This window comes from Vicia villosa, unplaced genomic scaffold (genome assembly GCF_029867415.1).
Source record: "Vicia villosa cultivar HV-30 ecotype Madison, WI unplaced genomic scaffold, Vvil1.0 ctg.003515F_1_1, whole genome shotgun sequence".
Taxonomy (NCBI): domain Eukaryota; kingdom Viridiplantae; phylum Streptophyta; class Magnoliopsida; order Fabales; family Fabaceae; genus Vicia; species Vicia villosa.
Genome location: NW_026706225.1, coordinates 73,084 through 94,221, shown reverse-complemented (window position 1 = coordinate 94,221; position 21,138 = coordinate 73,084). Strand labels below are relative to the sequence as shown.

General features: G+C 35.5%; 3 protein-coding genes across 3 annotated transcripts; all 3 read left to right on the top strand.

The window, feature by feature from the left end:
* The first annotated feature begins 3,121 nt into the window (after positions 1-3,121).
* LOC131641098 (uncharacterized) lies at positions 3,122-4,729 on the top strand. Its single transcript, XM_058911420.1, has 6 exons — positions 3,122-3,262; positions 3,462-3,729; positions 3,791-4,069; positions 4,192-4,282; positions 4,371-4,509; positions 4,610-4,729. Exons 1-6 carry the CDS (start codon positions 3,122-3,124, stop codon positions 4,727-4,729), a joined length of 1,038 nt encoding a protein of 345 aa, XP_058767403.1.
* Positions 4,730-8,940: 4,211 nt separating this feature from the next.
* Positions 8,941-15,848, top strand: LOC131641097 (uncharacterized). The gene is made up of 11 exons (XM_058911419.1): positions 8,941-9,404; positions 9,514-9,669; positions 9,760-9,903; positions 9,994-10,196; positions 10,403-10,492; positions 10,589-11,030; positions 11,149-12,062; positions 12,148-13,350; positions 13,983-14,201; positions 14,291-15,151; positions 15,271-15,848. Exons 1-11 carry the CDS (start codon positions 8,941-8,943, stop codon positions 15,846-15,848), a joined length of 5,274 nt encoding a protein of 1,757 aa, XP_058767402.1.
* A 730-nt stretch (positions 15,849-16,578) lies between these two features.
* LOC131641096 (organic cation/carnitine transporter 7) lies at positions 16,579-19,499 on the top strand. Its single transcript, XM_058911418.1, has 5 exons — positions 16,579-16,738; positions 16,827-17,330; positions 18,098-18,626; positions 18,708-18,910; positions 19,235-19,499. The coding sequence occupies exons 1-5, from the start codon at positions 16,736-16,738 to the stop codon at positions 19,478-19,480; spliced, it is 1,485 nt and encodes a 494-aa protein (XP_058767401.1). The 5' UTR covers positions 16,579-16,735; the 3' UTR covers positions 19,481-19,499.
* The last annotated feature ends 1,639 nt before the right edge of the window (positions 19,500-21,138 follow it).

The following is a 21,138-nucleotide window of genomic DNA, read 5'->3' as shown; positions in this document are numbered from 1 at the left end:
ATAGACAATTGCTTAACCTTCAGTCGGGGAGAATAAATTAAGGTTTGCATGTATATGTGTTTAGACTTGGATAATGAATAGTATAACCCACGATTGGGCCATAGATCCATATGCAGATGTTGCGACCAATCTCTTCTCCTAGCGCTAGGACGACCAAATTAGAGTTTACATGTTGTTGGCATGTTTTACTTATGTGGAGAGTTGTAGGAGATAGAGTTATACCATATGACTAAATCAATTTCAGTTCGAGTTCATAACACTACCTTTGAACCCTCATAACACTATCTATTATCCTAAATTAATCAATATCCTAAATTTCTCAAATTTTTTGGGTTTTTTCGGATATGCATATCCAAAAAACACCTGACATTTTAAATTCAACGTTTAAATAAAAAATGTTTGAAAAACGATGCTTTCAAATATGCATATCCGAAACACCTTTAAATGTGAAAAAGATACATTCGGATATGCATTTTTGAAGGGTGTTTTGGGTTTTTTAGGGGTGTTTTCACCCTATATGGGTGCAACGAGAAATTCTCTTTAAATATACTACAATACATTAAAATGGGCCTCATGTACTACTTAGAGGAGACTGTAGCATCACTTAAAATCACATAATCACATTTTTGAATTAGAGTTTAATAGTTATGCACTGACAGTATAAAATATTTTCACACTGTCAATCAATAAGAATAAATTATTCAATATTTTTTTTAAAATTTACAGTCTGATGCGACGAGATACGTTATAGTGATTGATTGACAATGTAAAATAGTAGTGATTGGTTTTTAAAAACATTTAAATAAGTTACATCAACAATAAATTGTGACCTTGGCCAAGAGATTTATAGGCATATAACCTCAACCATAATTGAATACACGAGTCTTAATTCTCTCAGTCAGCGTAATTAGAAATGCTTCGATAGGAAAACACAATTACAAGGTCTCATCATCCAACGAAGCAAACATTTTGAAGATGAAAAGAGAAAAAAGAAAAAAAAATGGCGTTTGAATTATGTTGTACAAAAAACCATTTTAAAACTTTTTTTAGCGACAATAAACTTTTATAAAAATAAATCTCATAAAAAATATTGTTAAGTCGGACTTGGTGAAGTGTTGAGAACCGAAGCAAAAGGCTCTTAGAGTCTTTCTTTCCGTCAAAGTTCTCCACATGAAGGGGGAAGGGGTTTTTAAATGGGTTTGAAGTTTTCTAGAATAAGGACATCTCAGATCTATTTGCAAAGAAGTTTGAGGCTCTCAAATTTGTCTTCAAAGTTATCCTCCACGACCCCTCTCTTGTTGGATCCCCTAGACTTATGTATACGAAGTCTCATTCTTACGTCATAATTCATCTATAGTGGCCAAAATTGCGGCCAAGACCTTACTTTCTTTGGAGGGGTACATATCATGTCATCTTCTTACAATGAGTGTCATATGTTATTGCTAAATCAAAGAAGATAAATCTTGCTAGCATTGTATTGTGAACAAGATCTTGATTTATATTATAGGTATGTGATATATGAGTTTTGCCTGCAATGTGCTATGATCAAAACTCGAGGTGTTTTAAGATATTAGTCAATGCTTAAGATTTTTGTTGAGTCTCATATTTACAGGGGGTGATGGTCCCTTCTCAAGCACAGTTTGGTCATGTGATATAGTCATTAAACACTAATAGCAATTGGTAACTCCTCCTCCCATAATGGCAGGAGTGTGGAGGCAGTAGACAATTACTTAACCTTTAGTTGGGGAGACCAAAATAAAGTCTGCATGTATATGTGTTTAGACTTGGATAATGATTAGTATAACCTATGATTGGACTATAGATCCATATGCAGATGTTGCGACCAATCTCTTCTCCTAACGCTAGAACGACTAAATCAGAGTTTGCATTTGTTAGCATGTTTTACTTATGTGGAGAATTGTAGGATATGGAATTATACCATATGAGTAAATTAATCAATATCAGGTCGGGATCATAACACTACCTTTAAGACCTCATAACACAATTACAAGGTCTCACCATCCAACCAAGAAAACATTTTGAAGATGAAAAAAGAAAAAGAAAATGGCGTTTAAATCATGTTGTACAAAAAAAACCATTTTTAAAAATTTTCTTTAGCAACAAGTATCTTTTATATACAAATAAATCTCATAAAAAATATAGTGCAATAAAAGATTGAGATATAATGGAAAAAGGAACACAATTGGTCTTATATAGTTTGGAAGATGATTTACAAAGTCATTTATTCCTTTTTGATTGATTCGAATTTAACTCTATTTCAATATTCACGAGTTTGCTAACTTAAACTGCGAGGAGGAAGTTCCTCTTTGTGTTGTAAAAGCCATTGAATGTAGTAGTTGTTATTTCTTGTCAACATTTACGGTTTGCGTAATTCTAGTTCCGCTCTCAAACCCAGTCTTCATTAATGTGCTTCTCATCTAGAATGAGTATTCATGAGGACCATCAACATGGATTATTTCCTACTACTTGCCCTGCAACATGTTTTACAAGTCACCTAAACATCATGACTCAACCTCTCTACCTTACATTTTGGGACCTCCACTGCATTTACAGTATCACATCTACTATCTACCCAATATTATCAAATTGAGCATACTACCCAAATTGTCCTTCTTCCAAATATACTTTAACCTCCAAAAAGGGTGTTCCGGTAATTAACAAAATCATTTTTCTCTGTGTCCATGTGTGCTTCTCTTATTGGTCCATTCACTTGAAAATGTACTTTCCCTCCTTCCCTACTTTACTTTGTCTGCAGCTTCTCACACTTTTCCTTTCTTTCCTACGACTTCAACTCTGTTTCCTCACATAGCCCCTCCCTTCCAATCGATTTCTTCGCCGTTCTTTTAGACCTCTCTTCCTGCGCCGGTGAAGATCCCACCGTAAGGTAAGCGTTTCGCCTCCGTTCCAATCGTTATCTCCCTTTTCGTGTACCGTCAACGTTGAAGTTGTTTAAATGTTTTTTCGTTCTACTGATTAAGTTTCATTCAGAATGTTTCAGAGCTCTATGAGAAACTAATGGTTTCGTGCTTCCTATTCAGTTTCATTCAGATTGATTTTTCTTTGGCCTGACAAGTTATGCTTCCTTTTTACCACAGGAACAATGTCAAGGGCTCCCATTCTGATAAACGATCTGGTCAAGGGGAACCAAGTATGGAAAATGTTGATTAGGGTTGTTGATCTTTGGGTTGTTACTGAGAAAAATGGCCATCAACACCTTGAGATGGTCATTCAAGATGTAAAGGTATCATTTTTCCTAACATTCAAAACTGTTTGTTTGTGGTTTTTTCATTTATAACCGTTTCCCTTGAGTCATAACATCTACTCTTTTTGTTCATAGTTTTCCAAAAACCTTGCATTCTTCTGTGTATATGGTAGACTGAACATTACTAAAAAACTGTGTATATGGTAGACTGACCATTATTAAACAATGTTCTTCGCAGGCTGATAAGATTCATGTCACAAGTTGGAACAGAGATTTCACAAATTGGGTTGAACAACTGAAGGAGCATGAGACTTATATTATGTATAACGGAGAGCCCGTGGACAACGAAGGTCCTTTAAAAGTCTGTTCCCACCCACTCAAGATCGTCCTCAACGGAGGGACTACGATGATGAAGGCGGTGTTACCCGACATACCAACCCACAAGTTCATTTTTCATCCTATTGAAGACTTTCTCAAAGGGAACTACAAGCATGACATCTTATATGGTGAGCTAAGACTGTTTTTTTTTTGTGATGTGCTTTCCTTTTTTTAATCTACTTATGTTAGCTCACATATCCATGAATTCAAATGTTTGTAATCTTGCTTTACTTGCTTCAAACATTTTAGATGTTATAGGGGTGTTGCAAGATGTTGTTAAGACACAAATGGGCGGTGGGAATAGGAAATCTTGCGTCAATATTACCTTGCGAGATGTTGAAGGGAATGTTATCGAGGTGGCATTATGGGAAAGTTACGGCAAGCAATTGATGAACTACACTACCCCAAACAACACTTCTGGGCCTACAATTATCCTTTTGACCCATGCCTGGTGCAAGCCAAATTCAGGTTTCAATTACTTGCCAATGCTTCTTATTTGATGTTTAAATGTATCTACTATAATGTTTACATCACTATTCCATGTTTCATGTTACACTGTCTTCCTTACACACCCTTGCCTTGCATTATAGTTTCCGGTCTTCCGTCTCTTTCGAATGCATGGAACGGCTCTAGGCTTCTCATTAACTTGGACCATCCACAAGTTGCAGATTTCAAAGCTAGGTAATGATTCCACTTCTCTGCAAAATTCATTCAATTTATGTGTTTCAATTGGATTTAATAGTTTATGATTCTTTGATGTTGTGGACAGCTTTGGAACTACTGATTTATCTGGTATACCTGCCCTTTCCCAATCATTAACATGTGATTCTTCCATGCAATCTGCAAACAATTTCTGGACTAACTTGAGTGAGGTCAAGACTATCCATGCAATCGCTGCACTAGCAAGGGTTTGGCTCAATTTACATCATTCATTTAATGAAAATGTTCTTATTCCTTATCAACCCATTAACATTATAATTTTGTGATCCAATATATTCTGGGCAAAAGGATTCTTACGCAACGACTATTGGCACTACCGTCGGTTTCAAAGCTTCCAAGAACGGATGGTATTTTGAGTCTTATGCTGGGTCATCTGGAAATACAGATCCTGAACCTGTTATTAAGTGAGCGGTTATTCTTTCCCTTTAACCCAATTGAATATCTTACCAATATTTCTATCTATGACCTTAAACTTGCTTATTCATGGTAGGTTCAAAGTTGAGGTTGAAGTTGTCTATGGTGAACACAGTGGAACATTTGTTTTTTGGGATAAGGATTGTATTCCTTTTACAAAAATGACTGCTAGAGAACTAAGACAGGTTATGAAAGAGGTCAGAATTTTCACAGGCTTTTCGCTTTTATTGCATTATGTCGGTTACTTGCTTATTAATCCTACACTAATTTCGTTTTTTTGCATAGGCTGGAGAAGACAATCCTAAAATTTGGCCTGCCCATCTAGATGTTTTGTTGAATAAAGAATTTGTGTTTCGCGTCAAGTATCAACAACAGTACCGACAATTCTCTATCGTTAAAATACTTAGCGAGGAGGGTCTTTATGCCAAGTTTGACAAATACCTCACCCCAGATGAGGTATTTCATAAGTTTCATGCTTCTTTTAGAACTTCCATATTCATTTAGACCACTCCAACTTTTGATTTACATTAATATCAATCTGGTTCTTTTCTGTTACAGACCATGGCACCTCAGACCGTTATTGAAACGTCCACGACTGCTCCGATAGTTATTCCAAACCAGGTAAGCTCATGGATCTTTACTTTTGTATATTGTAACAAACAGTATACTGTAAACTCCCTAACATGATTAACTGTTTTCTATTTCTCATTTGTAGGGCACACAAACTTCGGAGCAATCAATCGGTGTTGAGCCATACTCGGCTGCTAACCCGACTTGGAGCCCAGAAGCAAGCTCCAACAGTACTCCAGCCAAGAGGGGTTCAGAGTCAAACTCGGTTAATGATATCATCCAGGCTGAGGAGATCACTCCCAAACAATCCGCCACTAAGGCCAAGACTGGAAAAAAGCTTAAGCATTTGAAGAAGGAATGATTTGGTGGGTTTATTTCAACAAATTCTCTCTATTTTGTTGCTGTATCTGGCATTTTGGAAGTGTAAGGATTTATTCCACTAACTTCACTGATTTCTGAACTACTCTTTTCTGAACTACTCTCATTATTAGTGTTCCATGCCATGACTTGGTAGTACTATAACTCCTTCAAGCAATATTCCACATGTTTTGTAATCTATCAGATATTATGAATATCTAATTGTTCATCAATTCGTCTTAAATGCTTAGAATTGCTTGCTTATATAGTGATTCAAAATAGTTTAGTATCAAAACAACCAAACATCCTGCAAGAACAAAAACTGATCTAAATATACCCTAATACATAACTACATGTTCCCTACTCACCTACAGTATTTTACAATTCTCCTAATCACATAACTACATTATCCTAATTGTGCATACATTTACCAATGTTGAAAATTAGCATACAATATTATCACTAATGCAGCCTAACTTACTTTTGAAGAATATGTATTGGCAGTAGTTTTCTTCAATATATTACCTTCCTGAATATTCAATAGATTCCACATAACACTTGGGTTTAATAAATTCCATCTTTGAGATATTGTTAGGTAGCAAATTTCTTTTTCACTGTTTTCATAACAAGGGAATAAAAATAGGCAAACAATGGAAGAATTTATGTGAGGTGTGTAATGTATAATAATTTAGAAAGAATCTATGAAAATAATAATGTGTGAATATCTCAATGAATTATTTGGACAAATATTTATAACTATGGATGCTCTTATTAGACATCACACAACTTATACATGTTCTACCTGCAAGTCTTAAATATAAATTAACTTATGAAACCATGGTTAACATTAGTATAGGTGAATAATCAGACAATTGGATGGATACTTACTGATTATTACCTAATTACAAAACATGTTCCATGATTAAGTTGTTAGATAGTAGATGAGTTATGCTGCCTCACTTTGGCTATAACTTGCGTGTTATAGAATGAGCTGAACATAATATTTTTCCTACTACTGGGCTAAACCTTAAATCAGTATGCTCCATTCTAAAATAACTTTAAAATTCTGTCACAAGACTAAATCTTTGAATGATACTTGGTATACTTAGCGATGCCCATTTGGATGCAAGCCTTTGCACTTGAGTACTTTTTTAAATTAAATTTCAGACTTAGCATAACTGTATCTTTCCAATAAAATCTCTCTGCTAAAGATATTGGGGCAGTGGTAAACATTAATTCTGCGTTTTTCAAAGCAGCCCTATCACTTCTTCATTTATTTTTTGTACAATCCACAGCTACCTTTTTCAGCATTGCACATTGGGCCACGCGGATTACACTATAAAACTGTCCTTCTCTGTGCAGGTACAGCAGGTTTATTGCTACACATTCCAGCATTTTGGGAAATTCTAGAGATTTGTGTCACATCAACCTTAAATGCCATATACTCCTTGACACGGTAAGTCAAACCTTTTCCATATGTTCTGTTTTTTTTTTAATGACATACCTTCCATAATTATGTTAATTTCTAAGCTGCACAAGCAAAAGTAAAGTGGGATGTAGTTTCAATTGTATTGTAACAATATACTACATTTCATAGACTGCTACACACTTGCAGCATGTAGCAATGTCTTGTCTCTAGATGGGGCAGCATACATTTAGCTTTTCTAACCAAGTAGTCTTTGCATTGTGAAAATTCACTAACTTTTTAACATTTGTAAGCCTAACTACATTTTAGAATGGCCAACTATTAACCTGTCCTTAGCATATTAGTAATTACCACCCCACCTTCACTGCAACCCAACATGAGATTACAAATAACTTTGGTTTAGGTAGGGACTGTCACGATTTGTTTACAAAATTTACATATATTTTGACTCTAAAAAATATAGTTTCAATATGTTCTAATATAATATTCATTGGACAGAAATATTGTACTGACCTTCACAAACTTTTGGTCCCTTGAACCTTTCCTGTGAGCTTGGCTTAGCATTGAGCACAAATAGGAACCTTTCAACAACAGTCTTGCAACCCTAATCATTCCTGCTAACCAAGGAAATGGGATGATATTGAAATAACTTCATCAGGTGCAAATCTAAGCTTGGTTAACCTATTAATGTATGTATGCTTCTGTACCATTGATTGTCATCTTTTATCCTACCTGCGAATTTGGTATGCCAGACACAACCTAAATAATGAAACAGATAATTTAAGATCAAGAGAAACTGAATATAATGGTGATCTTGGACGCTATGTGGAATGGGAGAACTGTGGTTTAACTTATGAATGTATGCTAAATTTAGGACTAGATAGTTAACATTTACATTAAATGCATTTATAGTTAGAAGAGGATTATTGATTTAATTCCTATCAGTGAATAAGAAATACTGCCATCTACATATTCATAACCATATTTACAGGGATTTCAATAACCAACAATAATCATGGCTGGGACATCTATTTGCCAGAATATCAATAGACCACCTATCCAATAGTTTAACATTTACAGAAACCCCTTAGATAGATAAAACAGGATTATTTCCTATAAGCGATTAAGTCAATAGTCAATGTGATCTACAGAATCATAACCTAATTGCCAAAGTGTTCAATTTACAGCAACATTCATAAGTGGGACATCTAAGTTGTGTTGAGTTCTAACTACCTTTTGTATTACTTCTACAAAATAATATCTGCTCAACATTTTTGTATATACAGCAATAATCATGTAATAGATAATATTAGAATAAACCTATTTACCTTCCCATTGTTATGACAGTGTTTCCCTTATTTTTCATGTGAAGGAGCATGAGACTCAATTATCTCAGTAATCCCTTAGTTATTCTGATTAGGGATTGCCAAAATTTGTTGAATAAGGATGACCTTTGCTTCTCTCTATATAGTGCCAAACATCGTTTAAGGATTTTAGATTGCACTGATCGGTATCTCTTTATACGAATTGAAGTTTGTTGAAGCATTTAATGTATGGCTCATCTACCTCAATAAGAGCATTAACTAATGTATCAATTTTTTGTTTGACATTTCTAACTCATTTAGATGATGTCTTTTTACTCTACCATTGAGAATTTAATGCTAACTGTTATTGACTTTGAGTGAGGAGCATTGAATTTTCTGTTCAACCAAGGACAGAACAAAAATAATGGTTCTGAGTTACTAATTAGACAAGTGTTTTTAAGAATCATTTGCTTTAATACCGACATCGTGTTCCCATTACTAATACTAATATTATTGTCACTGTTGTAGATAACCTTCTGTTTCTACAAATGGAGCATTATCAAAATGTATCAGGTAAAAAGGCTAGAGCTAGAAGAATGTTGCTTTTGAAAGAAATTCGGTCTAAACGTCAAAAAATTAGTCCTCAACAAATAGTAAGTGGCCAGACTGTGATAAATAATCCTACCTTCCACACTCCAAGACAACCTTTGTCCGACCTTACTCAGGCATTCCAAAATACTATTACAAGAACACCGGTTGATCAACATTCTGTTAGTCCAAATGTCAGCGACGCAGGGACAGAACCTAGCCTATTAATACACGGTTTTAAAAATCTGAGAAGCTGCCACATAGGCTCCTTAGGAACAAATCTTTACTCAAAGTTTGCATCAACTTCTACACATAAGGAGAATGATCCTTTTGGTCTTCCGAGCAAAACTAACCAGCACCCCCTTCCGCTTCATGAAAACAACGTCGTTCGAGCCGGAAGTTCTTCTAATAGAGCCACATTAGTGTAATTATTTTCCTTTGGAACATACTGTTTCAACCATAGTTTTGATCTAATATGTCAACTGGCTATGTTTATATATTTCTAATGCATTGCCCATTTTCTGTGTCAACAGATGTCCACCGGAATCCAAGACAGCTCGGGGACGGCCTAGAAATCAATATGGAGTTCCAAATATGGCGCTTAACTTGTGCAGAAAGATTCCTACACCAACGAATACGCAACAAACTGACATGCAAACTCAGACCTCAGATGCAAACCCACAGCCTTGGTAGATTATTTGATCATGTTATTAAATTACCCTTCATACCACCTATATATTTGTAAGACTGATTCTTACTAATATTTGAGAATTGAATAGGTCTTCAGCATTCCCAAAACGTGGCAGGGGCAGGCCTAGGAAAAATACCAGTGATCCTAACCTCCCTATGAATCTTAATACAGAGATAAACAGCCAAACAATTACCAGGAAACATTCTATTCCAAGTGAAGTCTGCGGATCAAGGTACCAAACTTGACATTCTAACCATTGCTTTGACAATTATTAATAATTCTATCTCTCTATATATGCTGATTGGATATTTCACTCCCACAGTGAAGTTGTTAAACAAAATGTCCATGGAATTCAAGTACCGCAAAATAGTGGCAGTCTTGGTCGTGACGAATATACGCCGGTCGCAACGCCTACACATGCTCCCAACAATCGAAAATTGCCAACATGTCCAGTTTTTACACCTACGGTCAATTTGGATTTTAATAGCGACTCAGACAGTGATAGCGACTACGACCCTTTTGCAAGTAAGTTTAATAATGCCATATAGTGCACCGTATCTTTGGTTGAAATTCATTACTGTCCATACAACCCTTTTTGGAAGTAAACTGTATCATTATTTGAAATTATTAACTGTCCCTTTTTGGAGGATGGCCATTATGTTTCAACTACACCCACACATGTGGTTATAGTCGTTTACTCTCTTTAAATTTTGTTTATCATAACATTACAGCATATCTATCCGAGGATGAGAACTTCTCGGAGGACGAAGATTATGATGCTCCTTTCATAATTCATGATAATGCTGCCGGCCATTCGCAAGGTAACATTTCTTAAACGCAGCCAGTATAACACAAAAACAGTTATGCTTAAATATTCTGTTTCTTCTAAAATAAGTTTCTTTTCCATACTTTTGTAGAATATTACGATATCGGATCCCCCCTTATTGAGTGCCGTTATTGTAAAGCGATGATGTGGTATCAAGAGAGAATGCATAAAAGTTCTCATTCCGCCAACCCAAAGTTTATGATGTGTTGTGGAAACGGGAAAGTTGAACTCCCACTGCTTAGAGAGCCTCCGGAAACACTTGCAAAACTTTTGTTTGATCACGAGAGTTTGGTTAGTCGCAAGTTCCAACAACAAATCCGAGTATACAACATGATGTTTGCATTCACGTCACCAGGGGCAAAGGTTGACAATCGATTTAACAATGGACGTGGGCCTCCAACACTAAGGATACAAGGTCAAACATGTCACCGAATAGGAAGTTTGTTGCCTCCGCAAGGTCAAAAACCTAAGTTTGCTCAGTTATATATTTATGACACGGAAAATGAAGTTGAAAATCGAATGCATGGACTAAGGTTATTTCTTTAAACCCTTCCCTGTCAATGTGGCATATATATATATATATCTCTTTTGTAAATTTTGTTACTGTTATAATATCTTTTCAATTAATTTTCATTTTTTTTCCATATCAAGGAACAAAGAAGATTTTGATCCGGAAGTTGTCAGTCGATTAGCAAGCATGTTGTATACATTCAATCCTCATGCTAAAAGTTTTCAAATGGCTAAACAATGGTTAAATAATGGTGAAACTCCAAATTTAAAGCTACGGCTCATTTCAAACCGATCCACCGATGGCAGGGTCTATAATCAGCCAACCGTGTCTGAAGTGGCTGCTTTGGTTGTTGGGGACATTGACACCGCGGAAATGAGGGATATCATAATGCAGACAAAGGGAGGAAGACTTCAAAGAATCAACGAGCTTCATGCCGCTTACATGGCTTACCAGTATCCTTTGATATTTCCTTATGGTGAGGACGGTTATAGACCTGATGTTGCACATAGAGACTTGCCCGCCAACGAAAACAGCATAAGAAATAGGCTCACAATACGCGAATGGCTTGCCTTCCGCATTCAAACAAGGTTATGTGAGGCTAAGACTTTGTTATCTTCGAGAAGGTTGTTCCAACAATTCCTGGTTGATGGTTACACGATGTTAGAATCCGAGAAACTAGAATGGCTACGTAAAAATCAACCAAAGCTTCGAGTGACAAAGTACAACTCTTTAGAGAAAGAAGGCGATCAAAGTCATGCCCCAGGAATTAGCATAGGTAAGCGAGTTGTTTTGCCTTCTTCCTTTGTTGGCGGCCGTAGGTTTATGGATCAGTTGTATTATGATGGGATGGCTATATGCAGTAAAGTCGGATTTCCCGATTTGTTTATTACTTTTACATGTAACCCAAATTGGCCGGAGATTCAAAGAGTTCTCGGACCTCTCCATTTGAAGCCTCAGGATCGTCCGGATGTCATTTCAAGAGTTTTCAAAATCAAATTCGATCAACTCCTTTCAGATTTAACCAAAAAAGGAGTTCTTGGAAAAGTGCTTGCTTGTGAGTTACCTCTGTTCATTTACTTAAACATTTGAATGTGTTCGCTTTCATGATTTCTGACTTTCCTTTTTTTATTCCGTGCTAGATATGTACACCATTGAGTTCCAAAAGAGAGGATTACCTCATGCCCATATATTGCTGTTTTTGCATCCTTCAAACAAATATCCAACGCCCGATGACATTGACAAGATCATTAGTGCGGAAGTCCCAGACCCCAGAAGACACCCTCGGTTATACAATTTGGTAAAATCTCACATGGTCCATGGTCCTTGTGGTTTTGCAAATCTCAACTCACCTTGCATGAAGGATAACAAGTGCACCAAGTTTTATCCTAAGAAATTTCAGCCTACGACTATAGTGGATCACGAGGGATATCCGGTTTATAGGAGAAGAAACAACGGACACACAATTGAAAAGCACGGCATCATCTTTCATAGTGGTCATGTGGTTCCTCACAATCCAAGTTTGCTGTTGAAATACGAAGCCCACATCAACATGGAATGGTGCAACCAAAGTACTTCCATCAAATACCTTTTCAAATATATCAACAAAGGTTCGGACCGTATTTCTGCAATCATACAAGGACAGGACAAAAACAACGTTGACGAGATCAAGCAATATTTGGATTGTCGATACATCTCCCCGAGTGAGGCATGTTGGAGGATCTTTTCGTATTCTATACATGGAAGGAAGCCCGCTGTAGAGAGACTGTTTTTTCATTTGGAAGGTGAAAACTCCGTGTACTACAAAGACTACGAGCAAGTTGGTGATGTTTTACTCAAACCAAGTGTCACCGAGTCAATGTTTACATCTTGGTTTGAGGCAAACAAAACTTACGAGGAAGCAAGATTGCTAACTTATGGTGACTTCGTTTCTAAATTTGTTTATCATAAAAGAAGTCGGACTTGGAAGCCAAGAAAAAGAGGATATACCATTGGTCGACTCATTTGGGTTCCTCAAAGCACTGGTGAATTGTTTTATTTAAGAATGATGCTCACTGTCACAAAGGGTCCTTTGTGCTATCAAGACATTAAGAAAGTTGATGGAAAGCAACTAAAAACTTATAGGGACGCTTGCTTTGCGATGGGATTTCTACAAGATGATCGAGAATTTGTCGAGGCTATCAAAGAGGCACATCTTTGGGGATCCGGTCCATTTTTACGCAAGTTATTTGTGACAATGTTGTTATCTTCCTCCATGAACAGACCGGAACATGTGTGGCGAAAGACTTGGATGTATTTATCAGATGGCATTCTCTACGAGCAACGCTTATTCACAAGAAATCAAGGTTTTTTTTTTACTCTCACTATCATGTTTGTTAAGATATATTGCACCCTTAATGCATTTAATACTCTTGCTGCATAATACTGTTTCAATTTTACAGATAAGATGCATCCAATATATTAGAAAAGGAATATCCAAGTAACTTCATTTACTTAGTATAAACCATGAAGAACACCAGCATATAAAAAATATAAAACCTTGCCTATTTAAACATATATATGTCATTATGATTTGTGGGAGGTCAAACTTTGTACTACATGATGAAAATGATAGATTTTCAGTAAATCACCATGTACACGCTTTTTTAATTTTATATGACAAGCAAACTAGCTGGTAGTACTCAATGTATGCCTGTGTCAATGGAGACTATAGTGCTGAAACCATGTCTCAGACCGTGTTTCCCGTTTTTTATGTCTATCATATGCGAAATATATCACTGCCAGGTTGCATTAGCAATTTAGGAAATATGGAAAGTCTACGAAAGTGTGTCTCATTATGTTTCTAAACCTCTTCATTGAAAATACTGATTCATTGCCTATCATCCAAAAATAACTATCATTAATACATAAATCTGAATAAAAAACAGTTCTCATCTCTAAAATGCATGACATTCTCTTATTACCAATTATGCTGTAGGTCTGACAATGAGCGATGCCGAGCTCAAAGAAAGGACACTTATGGCCATTGAGACACTTTTACAAAATAACAATCGAACTCTTAAAGACTTCAAGACAATGCCATATCCAAAAGATTTTGTCGTAGAGTTTACTGGAAATAGGCTACTTTACGATGAACTTCAGTATGAAGTTGTTGCTCAAAAACAAATTTTTGATACTTTGTATGCGTCTCTTACAGGTAAGTAGACTATGTTAGATAAACATTTGAAAATACTTAAATTATATGTTTTTATTAACACTCTAATTTGATTTAACTATTATAAATAGATGAGCAACGGAGCATTTTTGAGGAAATCATGGATGCTGTAGAAAAGCAACAAGGTGGGGTGTTTTTTTTATATGGCTATGGTGGGACTGGTAAGACCTTTATGTGGAACACTTTATCAGCAGCACTTAGGTCCAAAAAGAAAATTGTTTTGCCGGTTGCTTCAAGTGGAATTGCAAGTTTGTTGTTACCAGGAGGAAGAACAGCTCATTCTAGATTTAAGATTCCCGTTCCTACTTTAGAGACTTCTATTTGCAACATTGAAAAAAAAGATGATATTGCTGAGCTGCTTAAGTTTACGGATTTAATCATCTGGGATGAGGCTCCTATGGCTAACAAGTTTTGCTTCGAATCTTTGGACAAATCCTTAAAAGATATCATGAGTGGCCCCACACATGCATCTAAGAAAATATTTGGAGGCAAGGTTGTTGTTTTTGGTGGTGACTTCAGGCAAATTCTCCCTGTTATACCAAGAGGTACTAGATCTGATATTATCCATGCAACAATTAATGCTTCTTATATTTGGGATCATTGTAAAGTATTGAGACTTACAAAGAACATGAGATTGCAAAGTGGTCCACCTACTACTACAGCTGATGAGATTAGGAGCTTTTCTGAGTGGATTTTAAATATTGGAGATGGGACCATGTGTGAACCTAATGATGGTTATGCTGATATATGTATTCCAAATGAGTTCATAATTTCAAACTTTACAGATCCGATTCAGGCCATTGTTGAAGATACCTACCCTGATCTCATTCATAATTATCTTGATTCCAATTATCTTCAAAGTCGTGCGATTTTAGCTTCAACAATCGAAGTAGTTGATGATATCAACCAATATATCACTAACCTTCTTCCAGGTAGTCATATGCCACTTAGTTCATTTCCTAAATGTTAATCTTAAATATCTTTTGTACTATGATATTACCTTTTTTCTCTTAACATTATTAACTAATTATTGGTATTCTTCATGATGTAGGTGAAGAGAGAGAATACTTTAGTAGTGATTCCATTGATAGATCTGATGTAACTAACTTTGATGCATATGAGCATGTGACACCCGAGTTCTTGAACGCTCTAAAAACCTCAGGATTGCCTAACCATTCAATCAAGTTGAAAGTCGGGGCCACTATTATGTTAATGCGCAACCTGGATCAATCAGAGGGCTTGTGCAACGGCACACGACTAACTGTAACCAGACTTGCTGCCCATGTCATTGAAGCGAAGATCATTTCTGGGAAAAATATTGGTAACATCTTTTATATTCCTAGAATGTCTTTATCCCCCTCACAGTCTCCATGGCCATTTAAATTGGTGAGACGCCAATTCCCAATAATTGTTTCCTTTGCCATGACTATTAACAAGTCACAGGGCCAGTCACTTGACAATGTGGGATTGTATTTGCCAAAGGAAGTTTTTAGTCATGGGCAATTGTATGTCGCTATTTCAAGAGTCAAATCCAAAAAGGGATTAAGGATTCTTATTCATGACAAAGAGAAACAACCTATGCTCTCTACCACCAATGTTGTTTTCAAGGAAGTCTTTCATAACATTTAAAAGGTTAGAGGCTACATATTATTTTGTACCAAACATGTATCAAATAGTTTTACCACTTTGAATTGTTATTCATGTGCAATATAACTTAAATTGTGTTTTTTTCATATCTTTCAGGTTATATTCATTCACTCCATTTTGAAATGTCATGTTGCTGCTCGACTTATCTTTTATAAGCTTTTGTAACTCTTTTTGTATTTCTCCGCTTATTTATAGCAGCATATTGTTTTGTCAGTACTATGCTTATAACATTTGGAATGTTACTATAGCCAAAAATATTCATATGGAGGCTAATACTTCTGCATTTTCATGACATTAACAATACTATCAATATATTTTTTGGCAGATTATATCTTTTCATTATAGTCAAATTCCATATGTTTATTTCATCCGGAACAACACAACATCACTAAAAAATAACCCGTGCGGCAGCACGGGTCTGTTACTAGTTTTTCAACTAAAATATCTTTTTTTTTTTCTCAACATGTTATTCATTTTTTATAAAACTAAAATATTTCACTTTTTTTCAACCGATTGATTTTTTTCTTATTATTATTATTAATAATTATTAACATTTTTGTATGAAACTAAAATATTTAACTTTTTCTCATATAATAGTAATTGATTCTTTTATTGTTATAATTTTCTAAAAAAGAAGCAATAAAGTTTATTATAAAATAAAAAATAAAGAACGTAAATTACATGAATGTCCAATAGAAGGTAAGATAATATTACCAATCGAAAGTAAAAAAGAAAAGAAGGAAGACAGAAGCTTATAGGAGAGGAGACTATGTCATTGTGTCGGTCATCGTCAACGATACCAATGAATCAACATTGAATACTTCTGATTCAATTTTCAGATCTATCTATCTTCCCACAACTAAACTAATATGGTACGATCTATCTATCTTTCAATTCATTTATTTATTATTATCTTCAATTTGGGATATATTGAATAAGGATTTTGTGAATGAATTATAGACGATGGGGGATGATGACTACACAGTAGATGACGCACTTATTGCTTTGGGTTTTGGTAAATTTCAATTACTTGTTCTTGTTTACGCTGGCATTGGTTGGATTTCTGAAGCTATGGAAATGATGCTACTCTCTTTCGTTGGTCCTGCTGTTCAATCTGCTTGGAATCTTTCTTCTCATCAAGAGAGTTTCATTACTAGCGTTGTTTTTGCTGGCATGTTAATCGGTGCTTACTCCTGGGGCATTGTTTCCGATCAACATGGAAGGAGGAAAGGATTCCTTATCACTGCAATTGTTACTTCTACCTCCGGTTTTCTCAGTGCCTTTTCTCCTAATTATTTATCATTGCTCCTCTTTCGTTCGCTTGTTGGTCTTGGTTTGGGAGGTGGCCCTGTGTTGTCGTCCTGGTTTCTAGAGTTTGTTCCTGCCCCTAATAGAGGTACCTGGATGGTTATCTTTTCAGCTTTTTGGACTGTTGGTACCATTTTTGAGGCATCTCTTGCTTGGGTAAATATATTTTCTCCATTCATTCATTCATTGCAATTACAACATTTTTGAGAAAACATGTTAATGTAATGGATGGTATGAAATAGGATTTAGATGAGATTAATATAGTGAGTGTAAACTGTGTCAGGAAACAATTGGATCTTTTGAATTACCTGAGCATCAAGCCATTACTGTAATTATTTTTTCGGTTCTCTCACTCAACAAGACTGGTAGCGTTGAATGAACAATTTCTTCTTATTTTCCTATGTTAATGTCCTAACTAAGTTCATATGTCAAATTCTTTAAATTGAAATTAGGGAAATTGCCATCACCTTCCCCTCATAATGTTCTTAAACTGAGTGTCATATTCTCTTGATACTAAGGCTTTGTTTGGCTTTGGGGAGAAGGGGAGAAGGGGAGAAGGGGAAGGGGAAAGGAGAGTAGCCCCCACCTTGTGGGAAGGCTTTTTTCTGTCATTGGACCAAATCGGTCCAATATGTAGGAACGTTAAAAAAATGCATTGAGTGAGGGTTTTGATTTTGAATAGGATATATATCTTAGATCTTCTTGATTTTATTTAGTTTTAATTTCAGATGCTATTTATCATTTCCTTATTAACTTCCTATCATTCCTTGATGCAACAAATAGTTTTACTGGGATCCCTCAATTTATATAGTAGTAACTTTTACTAATTTTCTGTCAAATTTTTAGTTGGAATTTTCTATGCCTGTTGCATACCGGACAAGTCATAGAGTTGATGGGTTCACCTAATGCAATGTTTCTTGCAGATCGTGATGCCAAGGCTGGGTTGGAGATGGCTTCTTGCACTATCTTCCCTTCCCACTTCTTTCCTTCTTCTGTTCTACAAAATGACACCAGAGTCACCGAGATACCTATGCTTGAAAGGTAGAACAAGTGAAGCAATTAATGTTTTGGAGACAATAGCAAGACTAAATGGCACAAAACTTCCCTCTGGTACCCTTATTTCTGATAATCAAATTGAGCTACAAAAAATTGACAACCCTTCAGAAGACACAGTTTTACTCTCCCCAAGAAAAAATGATGAAGTCGAAACTCCTAAAGGAATGGGTTCTAATTTAGGTGGTATCTCATCACTTAAAATGCTACTGTCACCCACTTTAGCAAGGTCAACCCTTCTATTATGGGCAGTGTTTTTCGGTAATGCTTTTTCATATTACGGCCTTGTTTTGCTGACCTCTGAGTTGAACGCACATAGTAAATGTATTCCAAATAAATTGCAGACAGAGAAGTCCCAGGATATAAGTTATAAAGGTGTTTTTATTGCTAGTTTTGCAGGTATGTTTTCTACTGATTTCAGAATTATTTTACTATACCATGGCCTGAAAATGCATGATTGATGCAAAATTTTGTACACAGAGCTACCTGGGCTCCTCTTGTCGGCCGTAGCCGTGGATAAACTCGGTCGTAAGCTATCAATGTCAATCATGTTCTTCATGTGTTGTATTTTCCTTCTCCCATTAACCTTCTATCTGCCCGAAGACCTGACAACGGGCCTTTTATTTGGAGCTCGCATATGCATCACAGTTACCTTCACAGTTGTGTATATTTATGCCCCAGAGGTAATGTATTTATGCAATATAATTTTGATTTTGAATGATCTGGTTGAAACAGAGTTTTTGAGAGAAATCTTGTGTATTCTTCAGTAGAAAGAAACTAAACCTATTTTATACTAAATTATGGATGCACTCCTCCTCCTTAAGATTTGTCAAAACAAATGCAAACTTTATACGCTCAGAAAACCGCTAACAGAAAATAAGAAGGAAAAAAACCTGACCAGTTATTAGTTAGAAACCATTCCTTTATACTTTCACAGCATGTTTTTCAATCTAATACTTTTTATACATAATGAAAGTTAACATTTGGAAGATTTCTATGAACTGCAGATATATCCTACATCGGTGAGAACAACTGGCGTCGGAGTGGCAAGCTCAGTGGGTAGAATTGGTGGAATGTTATGTCCATTGGTAGCAGTGGGTTTAGTACATGGATGTCATCAAACCATAGCTGTCCTACTGTTTGAAATTGTAGCTCTTGTTTCAGGAATATGTGTTATGTTCTTTCCATTTGAGACCATGGGCCAAGAACTGCAAGATACTGTGTCAAGTGTAAAACAGACCGATAACGCGTAGACATGATGACGTTTTTATACCTCGAACTTTAAAATGAAAAAAAAAAAACGACCAGAACAAATTTCTATCGCCCGTCCCTTGAGGAAGAAGAGGAGAGGGAAGAAGTCCGGTCTTTTGATGTATTTGTATACCAATATGAACTAATTTAGTTATAAATTTTTTTAAGTAAAGTGTAAACTAATTCAGTTATAAATTTTTTTAAGTAAAGTGTAAACTAATTCAGTTATAAATTTTTTTAAGTAAAGTGTAAACGAAATTATTGTGAATGAAAATAAAATTAAGAGTGTGAGTTGATCCATACCATTATGAAATTCTTATTGAATCAGGAGAACATGGTTAACACCAAACTTGATGGCATATTCTCTTATCTGTGTTGTTTGCCTCATCTCGTCTATCAAATCAAATCCAGGCTGCCTTCCTCCTCTATTTGTTCTCTATGCCACTTGAAGGGTGTTTTATTTGTGGAAGAATATTGAAAGGGACCAAGAAGCACTCTAACCACCATGACACTTGAAAATGAAAATGTGGTTAATTGTAAATTTATATTAGTAATTTAAGACTAAGATGATAAAAAAAAACCTTGAATTTATATTTTTAATAAAAATTAACTATAATAAACATGTAATTTGTTAATGTGCTCAAATTAGATTAAAATTTAAAATTGAGTGAGATGAATTTCTAGAATCATCATTGTATGGTGTTTTCAAAACACACACAAAGGGCGTGGCAAGTGAGTCATTCTTAATTAAATCAGGGACAATTTCAGAGATGCATCTCCAAAAATGTCAAGTGGAAAAATAAATAAAACAACACTCTTTCATATTCTTCTTCTTCATGGTCAAAGACAATTATTCTCAATAAATTGTTGCACTTTAAAAATATAATTTTTATGTTTCATAACATCAAAAGGTTCTTGATGGTCAAAGATAATTATTCTCAATAAACTGTTGCACTCTAAAAATATATTTCTTGTGTTTCATAACATCAAAAGAAGTAAAAGAAGCTGCAATTTCAAGTAAATAACATGTTTTTTTCTTATATTTTATTTAATATGGTTTTTTCCTGTTGAAATGAACGTTACATCCCCGAGATGTATCTCAGGAATAAGTTGCAAATGTTTCGAAAATGTATATTCAAATATTGATTTCCAACAAAAATGGGGACTTTGATTGACACAACAAAAGATAAGGTACTTTTTTTTTTATGAAGAGGTCATGATTGCAGGAAAAGAGAGTATCGTGAAGAAGATGAAGTGAAAAAAAGCTCTCCGCAAGAGTTTGCTCTCTCTAGAAAAGAAGAAGAAAACTCATCATTTCTTTTTCTCTTTGTCTGACCAAGACAAATAGCACATTTTAAGTGACATGTGCTGTAAATTTAAATGCGGAATGAAGTGTTTCGATTTTTGTGGTTCCATTTACATTGCTCTTTCGCAAGGATTTCGACACAGCCGAATAGGCATGGCAACAAAATCCGTACACGTAGGTACCCACCCGAACCCGCTCTGAATGTGACGGAGAAAATCCGCTTTGACTGTGTTTGGGTTCGGGTTTGAGTTTTCCCCAATTATAAAATATTGGAACGGGTCGGGTAATGGGTACACTAGTACCCGCACCAGAACCCGCCCCGTTTATTTTGTTATGTACATTACTATTTATTTT

Bases quoted from the DNA above. Each gene is read 5' to 3' on its own strand.
- LOC131641098 (XM_058911420.1), top strand. From the start codon at position 3,122: ATGTCAAGGGCTCCCATTCTGATAAACGATCTGGTCAAGGGGAACCAA. The intron at 3,730-3,790 runs GTGAGCTAAGAC...TACTTATGTTAG, and splicing joins CAAGCATGACATCTTATATG to CTCACATATCCATGAATTCA. The intron at 4,283-4,370 runs GTAATGATTCCA...TGTTGTGGACAG, and splicing joins GTTGCAGATTTCAAAGCTAG to CTTTGGAACTACTGATTTAT.
- LOC131641097 (XM_058911419.1), top strand. From the start codon at position 8,941: ATGGAGCATTATCAAAATGTATCAGGTAAAAAGGCTAGAGCTAGAAGA. The intron at 9,405-9,513 runs GTAATTATTTTC...CTGTGTCAACAG, and splicing joins TCTAATAGAGCCACATTAGT to ATGTCCACCGGAATCCAAGA. The intron at 12,063-12,147 runs GTGAGTTACCTC...ATTCCGTGCTAG, and splicing joins TCTTGGAAAAGTGCTTGCTT to ATATGTACACCATTGAGTTC.
- LOC131641096 (XM_058911418.1), top strand. The intron at 18,627-18,707 runs GTATGTTTTCTA...TTTTGTACACAG, and splicing joins TTTTATTGCTAGTTTTGCAG to AGCTACCTGGGCTCCTCTTG. The intron at 18,911-19,234 runs GTAATGTATTTA...TATGAACTGCAG, and splicing joins TGTATATTTATGCCCCAGAG to ATATATCCTACATCGGTGAG.